At 37.8% G+C, this 12,550-nt stretch overlaps 1 protein-coding gene across 4 annotated transcripts in view; it reads left to right on the forward strand.

Moving 5' to 3' along the window:
* EYA3 (EYA transcriptional coactivator and phosphatase 3) overlaps nucleotides 1-12,550 on the forward strand; it is a 120,787-nt gene that overhangs the window by 46,854 nt on the left and 61,383 nt on the right. For all 4 annotated transcript variants that reach the window (XM_073007631.1, XM_073007630.1, XM_007979797.3 and 1 more), the window contains 3 exons: nucleotides 1,381-1,460; nucleotides 5,151-5,217; nucleotides 8,379-8,515. In XM_073007631.1, the coding sequence (XP_072863732.1) occupies nucleotides 1,381-1,460; nucleotides 5,151-5,217; nucleotides 8,379-8,515 (284 nt within the window). The remainder of the gene's footprint in view (nucleotides 1-1,380; nucleotides 1,461-5,150; nucleotides 5,218-8,378; nucleotides 8,516-12,550) is intronic.

Below are 12,550 nucleotides of genomic sequence, written 5' to 3' on the forward strand. Positions count from 1 at the left end.
ATTCGCAATTTCTCTTAATTTCCCTTATAAGTTAAAAAAAAAAGATGTTGCTTAGTCCTGGCTATAATAAAAAATAGAAAATGAGGTGTTTGTGTTTTATTTAACTAGGAGAGAAGAGAAATATGGTAGAATGAATCTTAAGGGTTTAGAACCCCCACTTGGAAACAAACGTATAATTTTTGTTTGTTTCGTTTTTGAGACAGAGTCTCGCTGTGTCACCTAGGCAGGAGTGCAGTAGCGCCATCTCCCATCACTACAACTTCTGCCTCCCAGGTTCAGGTGATTCTCAGGGCTCAACCTCCCGAGTAGCTGGGACTACAGGCGTGCACCACAACGCCTGGTTTTTAGTAGAGACGGGGTTTTACCATGTTGGCCAGGCTGGTCTCAAACTCCTGATCTCAAGTGATCCGCCTGCCTCAGCTTCCCAAAGTGCTGGGATTACAGGAGTGAGCCACCGCACCTGGCCCAAACGTGTAATTTGAAAACACTTCTCATATGATTATGGTTTGTAGCTGATGGAGATCCGCTGTCTGAAATCAAACGTCTCCCTACCTTCCTGTGGTACTTTGGGAGCAAGGTAACAGAGCACGGTTGCACAGAATGGTGACTCTCATAAATAATATAGCATTGTATATTTCAAAATTGCTAAAAGCATAGAATTTAAGTGTTTTTATGTACTTTTTTTCACAAAAAAAGTGAAAGGTGTTTTATATATCAAAAATCACATTGTACCCCATAAACATATAATATGTGCAATTTTTAAACAGTGACAGAGCAATGTTTTACCATATGGTGTTAAAGAAAAATCTGACGTGCCAGTGACTTAGCTGGAATTTCTGAATTATATAAAAACTAAAGGGATCTAGAGATGTAAGAAAGAGCAGTAGGTCGGGCGTGGTGGCTCACGCCTGTAATCCCAGCACTTTGGGAGGCTGAGGTGGGCAGATCACAAGGTCAGGAGTTCAAGACCAGCCTGACCAACATGATGAAACCCTGTCTCTACTAAAAATACAAAAATTAGCTGGGCATGGTGGCGTGCACCTGTAATCCCAGCTACTTAGGAGGCTGAGGCAGGAGAATCGCTTGAACCCAGGAAGCAGAGGTTGCAGTGAGCCAAGATTGCGCCACTGCACTCCAGCCTGGGTGACAGAGCGAGACTCCATCTCAAAAAAAAAAAAAAAAAAAAGAACTGTAGAATGCTGAGGGTACTGGCCCTGGCCCGAGCTCTCTTCAAGTTGTTAAAAATCAACAATAAGGATATCATGAAGATTTACTTTGCCTCTTACTTGTATAGCCTAGGAGGAAATGGGTTTGATCTCATCACTTTTAGCAATGTAGCAAATCAATCAGGGGCTAATGTGTTCGTTTTGGTTCTCCCAGTCAAGTAAGCAATCCAGATGTCAGTGATCAGAAGCCTGAAACATCAAGCCTTACTTCAAACCTTCCCATATCAGAGGAAAGTAAGTACCGTATTCTGTGCATGATTGAACAGATATTCCTATAACTAGTAATGCTTTTCTTATAGAATTGGTTTTTCATAATTGCCTTGTTTGTCCCAAAATATCCAGAAGGCTCTCCCATCCTTGTTTTTGTGGGTGTTTATCCTTGAGCCCTCCTGTAAGCTTTATTGACAGAGCAGCTGAGAAAAGATCACATGGAATCCATTCACCCAAGGAGTCACACCCCGTGATTTTATTTTCATTTTGAGATTGAGTGTTCTAAAGGTAATAATGTCTTACAGAAAATCGGAGACAATTATACTTAACCATATATACTTCCCATGTATATTTTTTAAAAAGGTGTAACTTTTTTTTAAAAGGTGTATCTTGAGTTCTATATAGTATTTCCTCAAAGGTGTTTCTATTCTGGTGGTTCTCAGACTTTTAGTCTACATAAGAATCATCTGGAATACTTGTTTGTAATGTAGAATTCGAGTTTCACCTCCGAAGATTATCATTCAGTAGATCTGATGTGGATAGGGAATCTGCAGTTTTGACAGGTTAGCCAGGTGATTCTGATCCATATGGGAAACTGCCCATATTGTAGAAAACCACTCTAATCAATAAAACGTCTCCTCTAATTTCTTGAATATCCCACTCATCCCCAAGAAAAAGACCTGTTCTCTAAAATCTTAAACTTTACATACTTCCAGGTCAGGAAGTAAGTTGAATATTCTTGCTCCTTCTAAATAATGTCCTTTTTTCCTTCAAATACTTTGGTTCAGCTGGGCATGGTGGCTCTTGTCTGTAATCCCAACACTTTGGGAGTCTGAGGCAGGAGGATCACCTGAGGCCAGGAGTTTGAGATCAGCCTGGGCAACAAAGTGAGACCTCCTCGCTACAAAATATAAAATAAAATAAATAAAAACTTTGGTTCATTTGAAGTCTACATCTATACCTTTCCCTACCTTTCTGTTTTTACTTTAGACTGTCGTCCTATTCATTCTGTTCTTTATTTTATTTTTTTTATGTTTTTTGAGATGGAGTCTTGCTTTGTTGCCCAGGTCGGAGTGCAGTGGCACAATCTCGACTCACTACAACCTCTGCCTCCCAGGTTTGAGTGATTCTCCTGTCTCAGTCTTCCAAGTAGCTGGGATTACAGGTGCATGCCACCATGCCCAGCTACTTTTTGTATTTTGTTGTTGTTGTTGTTGTTATTTGTTTGTTTGTATTTTTTTGAGATGGAATTTCGCTCTTGTTGCCAAGGCTGGAATGCAATGGTGAGATCTCGGCTCACTGCAACCTCTGCCTCCCAGGTTCAAGCCATTCTCCTGACTCAGCCTTCCGAGTAGCTGGAATTACAGGCACGTGCTATCACCCCGGCTAATTTTTGTATTTTTAGTAGAGACAGGGTTTCACCATGTTGGCCAGGCTTGTCTCAAACTCCTGACCTCAAGTGATCTGCCAGCCTCAGCCTCCCAAAGTGCTGGGATTACAGGCATGAGCCACCCAGCCGTTTCCTTCTTGTCAGGATGTAAGCAGTATACTTGCTCCTGTCAGATGTAGAGCCTTTTATTTGTGTTCCATATACTATCTATTTTTACCTTGCCCAAGGACTTGGGTACTGTAGTTTTCCTGCCACCACTTGTGTGTCATCACGGTCTTCTCTTTTTATCCTTCCTGTCAGTAAAGAAACATCTTACCATTTTAAAACATAAACACTGCTCTCCCTGCACCCCCACCCTTGGCTCCACATCTCCTACTAGTTATAGACACATAAGTGACATATCAGAACTTCTAAAAGAGTTGCCCTCACTTGCTTTTTCACCTCCCATGCACTTTTCCAGCTTCTCAAATTTAGCTTCTATCCTCACTCTTCCAATGAAACTGCTGTCGTCAAGACCATTAGTTGTTTTCATGTTGCAAATTCTAGAATACATTTCTCCTCACATTCTTCCTCTCATTACTTTTCCTCCCACCTTTCTCCTTTGATGGCCCTTTTTTGGTGGGCCTCAGGCCTTAGTTCTAGGCTACCATCTTTCCTCTTTCTGGATTCTCCCATTACATTACTTTAAATATCTTATACATGGTTAATGAATTCCATATTGATATTTCCAGTCTGACTTCTCCCATGCTTTCATTTGTGTATCAGACTGCCTGTTTGACATCTTTACTGGAAGGAAAATCATACCTAAGATGTTCAAAAAAGAACTTTCAATTCCTTTAGCCCCTATGACATACTCTCTTCTCCCAAACTTGCCCATCTTAGGAAGTGATATCACTCTCCCTCTAGTTGCTCAAACTAAAAACCTAGGAACCATCTTGTATTCCCCGTTTTCCTCATTCTCTACATCAAATCCATCAGAATGTCCTGTTCATTTTACCTTCAGAATATATTTCAAAGTCTTTGCCTCATCCCCACTGTTGCTATTCTAGTCCAAGCCAGCATATTACTTACTTGATTCTCCTATAGTATAATAGGATATTATACCTTGACTCTTTATAATTGTTTTGTGGTTCCCAAGTACTGCCAAGATCAAGGCTCATTCATTCTCTAGAGAAGTGAAAATTGACCTCAGTCTCCTAGGATGTTGTTGATCCCTTCCAGAATTAAATTAAATGGGAGGAAGATAAGGGTTTGGGTTTTTTAATGTATGTGTCAACTGAGGAAGATCCATTGTGTGGAATTCAAATAAACTTAACGTTACATTCTTTGCAATGGATTGTCAGAACTTTAGATCTAATTGACATTTCCTTCATTTTTGTCAAAATGATTAGAGATTAATGTGATCTCCAATAATTATTTTTAAATACCTCAAACAATAGCATTGGACAAGCTCTTCTGTAATAAACTCACAGGGGTTGATTTGTCTTACTCTTGAGCATTTGAATTGGCCCCTCATCTGCTTTTGATCAGGGTTGTCTTTTTGGATCAGGTGCTCTTCCAGGGAACCTAATTAGACATAAAGTTAATTGGTTCGTTTTTAATCAGATATTTACAGTGTTCATACCAGAAGTAGTAATCATGAGGGTCAAGCCTTCATAGCAGCTATTCCAGATGAAGTCATGGGGGTCAAGAGGACAATAGCTGGAAAAGTCTTTGAGAGTTTGTCAGAGCATCACATCAGTTCTTCACATCTGTCTCTGGTTTGCCAAAATCAAAGCCTTCACTACAAAACAGAAAAAATAGTAGTATAGAAATATACTTGCATCTACTCTGCTGTTGATTATGCATAGCAGTAGCAGTGGTTTTAAAATAAGATTGGATGCTTCCCCTAAATCTTTTCCTGAAAGTCATTCTTAAGACTTTTACTCAATATAGTAAGCACTCAAAGAACAAATAAGCTGAAGTAGAATAATGTGGTTTTCTAGACACAGAGCTTGCTTTTTGTTTGCCTATCAGCATAGCTGAGAGCTTAGGAGGTTGCTTCATCTATTATTTTAGATCAGTAATTGGGTAAAGGTAGAGATCATCCCTACCAACCTTCAGCTCTTTTCCATACCCCACCCTTCTTTTTTTACTGCCTCTGGAAGTCTATAACAGGTGTATAAACAAAAAGAGATACTTTCTATGACATAGTCTTTCTATCTGGTGTCCAAGCTGTATTCTATTAATTAGTTTGAAAGACTATACAGTGAGATGTGCAGTTTTCCCATTCCATTTTTGAAATGTTCTAACTTTTTAACCTGGTGATACTATCTTTCTTTCAGTTATGACATGCACCGATTACATCCCTCGCTCATCCAATGATTATACCTCACAGATGTATTCTGCAAAGTAAGTTGAATAATTGTTTCCAAAATGCATATGCTTTTTCTGTAGATTCATTGCAAAATTTAATATTATTTTTCCTCTAAAATAATAGATATTTAAATTATTTTTACATCTCTTATTCTATCATCATTCCAATTTTTAATTCCCTCTAAATATAATCTATGTAGTCGTATCCTTTTAAAAAGTAGATGGTTGCCTGCAATGGATCATTTTACACAAAAGCTTACTCTAAAATGAGTAGGCACTGAACATGCAAAATAGTGTTAGTGATTAACCATATCATTGATTGACTTCTGGTCATTCTCTCTGTCCTGTACCTTGACATATAGCATACAGATTAATAAAAATAAGACTGGATTTCTCAGTCCAATCTATGTTCAGTTTTGTTTTTTTTTTTTCTTTTTTTGAAGACAGAGTCTCGCTCTGTCATCCAGGCTGGAGTGCAGTGGCACCATCTTGGCTCACTGCAACCTCCACCTCCCGGGTTCAAGTGATTCTCCTGCCTCAGCCTCCTGAATAGCTGGAACTATCGGCATGCCACCATGCCCAGCTAATTTTTGTGTTTTTTAGTAGAGATGGGGTTTCACCATGTTGGCCAGGCTGTTTTCAAACTGCTGACCTCAGGTGATCTGCCTACCTACCAAAGTGCTGGGATTACAGGCGTGAGTCACCACGCCTGGCCTGTGTTCAGTTTCTTGATTGAGGAATGTCCTCAGAGTAGAACTGGGCTTGAAGTTAGATAGGTTTGGTGGGAAAGTCACTAAGAGGTTATGTTTTGGGCCTTCATGGGGTAATATCAGCATTAATATCAGCTAAGTTATTCATCTCCAAGGTGGGTAGGTGCAGAATAGTGTGTATACCAAGCTACCTATTGTGCATAATAAAGAGTGGACCTATGCATACAAAGACACATACAAGTGCATTTATTAAGCCAGGATATATTCTTATGTGCTTACAGCTGCTGGATACATAAAGAAACTGGTAACAAAAGCAAGAGATACTTTATGGGGCTGTTATAAAAAGGAAACTGTCTTTCTTTTCCCTGGTTATATCCATTTTTACCTTTTGAATTTTTGCATTGGTTAAAAAATAAATTAAAAAGTCAACCCAATGAGTTCTTCTAATTTTAATCTGGTATTAACACTAATGGTGTGCTTGGGCTAATCATTTTCATGCGACTTTCTTCTGTGAAATGACTGAACCTATTCTCTGAGATTATTATGAAGAAATTAGATACTAAATGTGGAAACACATTTGAGCTTTGGGCTACAAAGACTGCATGAAAAAGGACATTATGGTCTTTACCATATCTGGAGATTAATCCATTTAAGGTCACTAAGATGTAAATCATTCCCATGAGACTTGAGTAACAACTCTAACCTGAGCTATTTCCTGGACTCAGATCTGGCTAAGAAGAATAGACATTTTTAAATTCAGTTTTTTAGAATCTACTGAAATGTGGATATGTTGCAGATTCCAAATTCATTTATTCATTCAGAAAGTATTTGCATACCTGCTACATTCAGAATACCTTATTAGCTATACCATCTATCTTAATTCAGACCTCTTTATTACTTATCTGAACTGTTTTTTTAACTGAATCTCCATTTCCAGTTTCTCCTCCCTTTCTAAACAATTTTACAAAGCATTGTCAAAATAATCTTTATTAAAGAACAGCTCTGATCTTGTCACTCTTTGCTCAATAATTTCAGTGGCTCTCAGTTTCAGATTTGCCTTTTAGCCTAGCATTCAAGGTCTTTGCTTCCTTTCTCTCACTACTTCTCTTAATATACTTCCCTCAGTTATCTATGCTCTTTGCAGGCTGAAGCCCTTGCTTTCCTTCCTCTGTTCCCTGGCAGGACTTTTTTCTTGTGCTAGAACACCCTTTCTCTCCCAATTCTGTACCTCTTATCTACTCAGCTATTATATCACTTCTTTACGGCCTTTCTTCATTCTCCTCTTCCCCCAAAGGTGAAAAAAAAATTTCCCCTTTAAAACACCCCTGCCGCCCCCGCCATATTTTATTATGCTTACATGGTACAAATAGCATTTTCTTTTTTACGTTATATATACAGTGTAACTCACCACATGAAATAATTGGTATCTAAAAATTCAGTGCAATATCATGGATGAAATGGTTATATCTGCTAGCTACTGTAAAGTCCCAGGAGTTTCACTGCTGAAATCTCTAGCTATCGCTGATATGGTGGCACCAACTAGTGGCAGTATGCCCTGACTTAAATATCAGTGAGGAGATTGAGTCCTGTCTGCAACTTCCCAGACTTTGTTAATTACCTGGGTTCTGTTTTGTAGGCTTGATTTAAGGATATTGGAACCCATCTCTACTTCCGTTTTTTTGGTGTGTTTGCTTGCCTTTTCTCCACCAGCCTCATCCTCTTTTCCAGTCTTACTTTCCCTCTCAGAACTTTAGTTTGGTTCAAGGGGCAGAGTGGAGAATGAGAACCAATTGCCAATCTTGTTCTATCTAGTTTTCTATTATATTAGGATTTTATTCTAGATGTAGGCGAACGGCATGAACAAGTTTAATCCATCCTTGTGTCTCACATAGGGCCATGATTGTAGCACACTAGAAATGTTTGTAGGATAATTGGAACTTGGAGGGATGTTTGAAACTTAAATTTTTCATAAAATTGTTCTTTGGGTTGTTGGTAGTAGAACCTGGAAAGGAGGAAAGGCTTCTACTTTCTGATCATAAGAGCCATTTTAGGTTGGGCACAGTGGCTCACCCCTGTAATCCCAGCACCTTGGGAGGCCGAGGCGGGTGGATCACTTGAGGTCAAGAGTTTGAGACCAGCCTGGCCTACAAGGATGAAACGCTCTCTCTACTAAAAATACAAAAATTATCCAGACGTGGCGGTAGGTGCCTGTAATCAATCCCAGGTATTTGGGAGGCTGAGACAGAAGAATTGCTTGAACTGGGGAGGCGGAGGCTACAATTAGCCGAGATCATGCCACTGCACTCCAGCCTGGGCAACAGAGCAAGACTATCTCAAAAATAAAAAATTTTTAAAAAGAGCCATTTTATGTGGAAGATTAGTCTCCTTGTTGTAGATTCTTTGCCGTTAGTGGTGGTAGCTATTTTACCTATTTTTCGTTACTAAAGTAAATCACACAAAAGTTTTTGTTTTCTTGAAATTTTCTAGACCTTATGCACATATTCTCTCAGTTCCTGTTTCGGAAACTGCTTACCCTGGGCAGACTCAATACCAGACACTACAGCAGACTCAACCATATGCTGTCTACCCTCAGGCAACTCAAACGTATGGACTACCTCCTTTTGGTAAGGCACTCTATTGTAAACAATTTCTAAGAATGTTGATTTTATTCCCCAGAAACTTTGATCAGCCATGCATCATTCTTTAAGAGCACTTAGTTACATATGTGGTTGGGTATGCAACTTTGCAACAGTATGTTTGATGTATGTAATAAAAAAATCATAGTTTTTTAGTACTCATTTATCTATTTTGTGTGTTCTAAGTCTTGACCCTGAAGCTTGGAATCTTTAAGTGTTTGGTAAATTCTTTGAGGATTTGCTGTTGATTTGACTTACTTTATATACAATATAATATGGTACTATCATTAGGAAAGCATAATAAATATATTTCGAGGTGGCCAATTTCTTGCTAAAACCAGGTAGTCTGAATATGTATCATAGTTTGCTCTGTGGGGTTTTTTGTTTGTTTGTTTGTTTTTGTGTGGTTTTTTTTTGTTTTTGTTTTTGTTTTTTGGCCAATCTCTCCCTCTCCTTTCTCCCCTAACCCCACCTAAAACTGATCAGATATTGTTCTGCTGAACCAAAAAGTCATTTTAGAATGCCAGAAATCCCCAATTTTCTTATAGCCTTATGTGCCTAGGGAGTTATTTTCATTGGTTTTAGGTGTCTTGGACATGAACTATAAATTAAAATGATTTATCAGACGTCCCTTTAAGGTTCTTTGGGTGCTTAATATCTGTGCTTATTTTTCTGTGTGTGTAAACGCAGTGTGCTTCATTGCTCCTTCCCTGCTTTCCTGAAATGGGTGTCAGAAAATTAAAAGAATACTGTATTATTTAAAAATATGTAATATGTAACAAAATTATATTTCTGTAGACTTTATTTAATCAAGCTATGAATTAGAAAAGTTTTCCAGACAGATCACCACACAGATTCTGGATGTATTAATGTACCTGCTTCTAGTTTCCACATTCCTGTTTCTCCTGACCCGCTTGGCTACTCTTTTATGATATTGTCAGCCTTCTTACTTTTAGGCTTGTTAGAATTCTTTGGTTCCTGGTAACTGCTAGAAACAAGAATTGGGAGTTATGTTTAATAATAGTGGGGTTGATAACTTCATGTGAGATGGGAAACAAATTCTCTTGTTTCCTCATTTGTACATCCATGTTTCCATGCCTGTTAGTACCAGCCAGTATACTCAGATCTTGTATTTATGATATGATTAACCAGCCAACACTGAATGGACCTTTTGAAAGGAGACCCCTCTGTGAATATGTTTGTGTTGATTTCTTTTTGCTTATTTAAAGCTGATTTTTCAACAGTTGACTAATAATAGGCTAGCAATTATAATTATTTTCACATAGTTTTTTAAATCTTCTGTTTTGATTTGAATTATTAGCAAGCCCAAGCCGTTTACAACAGTTGATCATTCCTGCTGTTCAATATTAAATACTACTCCTATTATATCTCTGAGCATGATTTATGGAATACCTAAGATAATTCTGTGTGCATATGGATCCTAGATATAATTATTTTTTTAAATGATCACTATATTTCCCTTAAATTATTATTATTTCGAGACAGAGTCTCGCTCTGTGCACCACCAAGCCTGCCTAATTTTTGTATTTTAGTAGAGACAGGGTTTCACCATGTTGGCCAACTGGTCTCAAACTCCTGGCCTCAAGTGATCTGCCCAGCTCGGCCTGCCAAAATGCTGGGATTACAGGCCTGAGCCACCATGCCCAGCCCGCTTTGGACAGGTCACATGAGACCAGGAGTTCGAGACTAGCCTGGCCAACATGGTGAAACCCTGTCTCTATTAAAAATATTTTAAAAATTAGCCGAGCATGGTGGTAGGCACCTGTAATTCCAGCTACTCAGGAGGCTGAGGCATGAGAATCACTCGAACCTGGGAGACAGAGGTTGCAGTGAGCCGAGATGGTGCCACTGCACTCCAGCCTGGGCAACAGAGCAAGACTGTCTCAAATAATAATAATAATAATAATAATGATAATAATAAAAATACATTAAAAAAGAAAAAAATTCTGTAAAGTAAATAGATCTCTGTTAAAACCTTGAAGGATACATGTTTATATTGTATGTTGGTAATACTGTTAATAACAGGCTCCTTTAATAATCAGGTTTTGTTTAATATTTGAGGGCAAGGAAGACTTGTGTTTCATAATTTCTTCTATCAGTAATTCAGAGAGAGATAATCATTAGCTTAAATTTGACTTTAAGTAATGTATGAGACTTACTGGAGAGAGATTTTGGTTGGGGTAATGTGAATGATAGAGATGGCATATTCTCACAATTTACCAGAGAAATTATAAGAGAGGTTTGTAAAACTTTTAAAAGTGACTGTATTTTGAAAAGATGTTTTCTTGTGTTTTATGTTGTGGCTTTTTTTGGTAATGTGTTAAATTAAGTAGGAGAAAACACTTGATTTCTTTCTTTCGAAATCAAGATTTTGGTACGTCGTGTCATCTTAGTGCTGCCTGTTTTCAGATTAGCTAATTTGTTTTATTTCAGATGCAAATAGGGCTTCAGAAAAATTCATTATAATAACATTACCTTATCTCTATTATTTACTATAACAAGCTGTGTACTAAGAATAAGTACTTCACACTTTATAGTATTGTCTCATTTGATCCTCAGAACAGTCCTAAGAGGTAAGTGCTAGCTTTATCCCTTTTTATAGGGGAGAAACTGAGAGTTAAATCATGTGCCCAAAGTTCATACAGTTAGTAAACGTCTGGGATTATAATTGAACCCTGGTTTGTTTCATTCCAGAAATGCTCATAACTTTAGGTCTATATCAAAAAGATGGTCTCAGAGTTGAGTTTGAAATTAAAAAGCTTCCTCCTCTTGAAGAAAGGAGAAAAGACTAGAAGAAATCTAAGAAGACTATATGATGAATAATCTTTTAAAGAAATACTGATCATATTCTTTCCAGAGCTGTATACAAATGGGGTGGGATGGCAGAAAGGGGATTAGAAGTTTAACTTCTAGGAATCTGAAGGAGTATGTGTAAGGAAAAGGGTACTTGTTTAATGTTAGTGGGATTCAAAAAATATGCCTTTAGGTGCCAACTGTTCTGATTTCTTTTAAAAGAACTTTAATGTGAGTTGGAGGAGTGGGTGATATGCATTAAGAGCCTTAAGGATGTTCATTTCATTTCCCTCAGTAATTTCACTTCTGGGAATGTATCCTATGGAACTAGTTAGAGATACCCACAAAAATGTGCTGACCAACATATTCATTGAAGCATTATTTATAATGTGAAAAAATTGAAAACCTAAAAATTGAATATTAAGGTATGTGTTAAATTGTATATGACTGCTGCATAGCCATTATAAATCATATTGTTAAAAAATATTTAGGGTCTTGAGAAAACAGTATATTATTAATTGAAAAAAGCAGTATATAATAACAAAAACACAATATTGTAATACCAATTTAGTATTTTAAAAAATATGTGTATACCCAGGTATGGTAGTGCATGCCTGTAGTTCCAGCTACTTGGGAGACTGAGGTAGGAGGATCGCTTGAGCCCAGCAGTTCTGGGCTACAGTGCACTATGCTGATTGGGTATCTGCACTAAGTTCAGCACCAATGTGGTGACCTCCTGGGAGTGGGGGACCGCCAGGTTGCCTAAGGAAGGGTGAACTGGCCCAGGTTAGAAGCAGCAGGTTAAAACTCCAGTGCTGATCAGTAGTGGGATCATGCCTGTGAATAGTCACTGCACTCTGGTGCGGACAGTATAGTGAGACTCTGCCTCTAAAAAAAAAAAAAAATGTGCATAAAGAATAATTGGAAGCAAAAAAAGTGGCTGTTTTTCCTACAGATGTTTCAAAAAATATATACATATACTTTGTTTATAATCAGGAAAAGTACTTACATTAAATTACTTACTATTTATAATAGCTTATCCAAATGAGCTGCTGAATCAGCAAGCCAAAATGTCCTTTCATGTGCTTTTTCTAGCATTGGTGTATACTTTAGTTCCTCACCAGACTAATCTCTAAAGATCACTATATGCGTTACTATAAATTGAACTGATGAGATTAGTTTGGATAGTGAGTAATCAATAGTGAAGTA

Source organism: Chlorocebus sabaeus, chromosome 20 (genome assembly GCF_047675955.1).
Source record: "Chlorocebus sabaeus isolate Y175 chromosome 20, mChlSab1.0.hap1, whole genome shotgun sequence".
Classification (NCBI taxonomy): domain Eukaryota; kingdom Metazoa; phylum Chordata; class Mammalia; order Primates; family Cercopithecidae; genus Chlorocebus; species Chlorocebus sabaeus.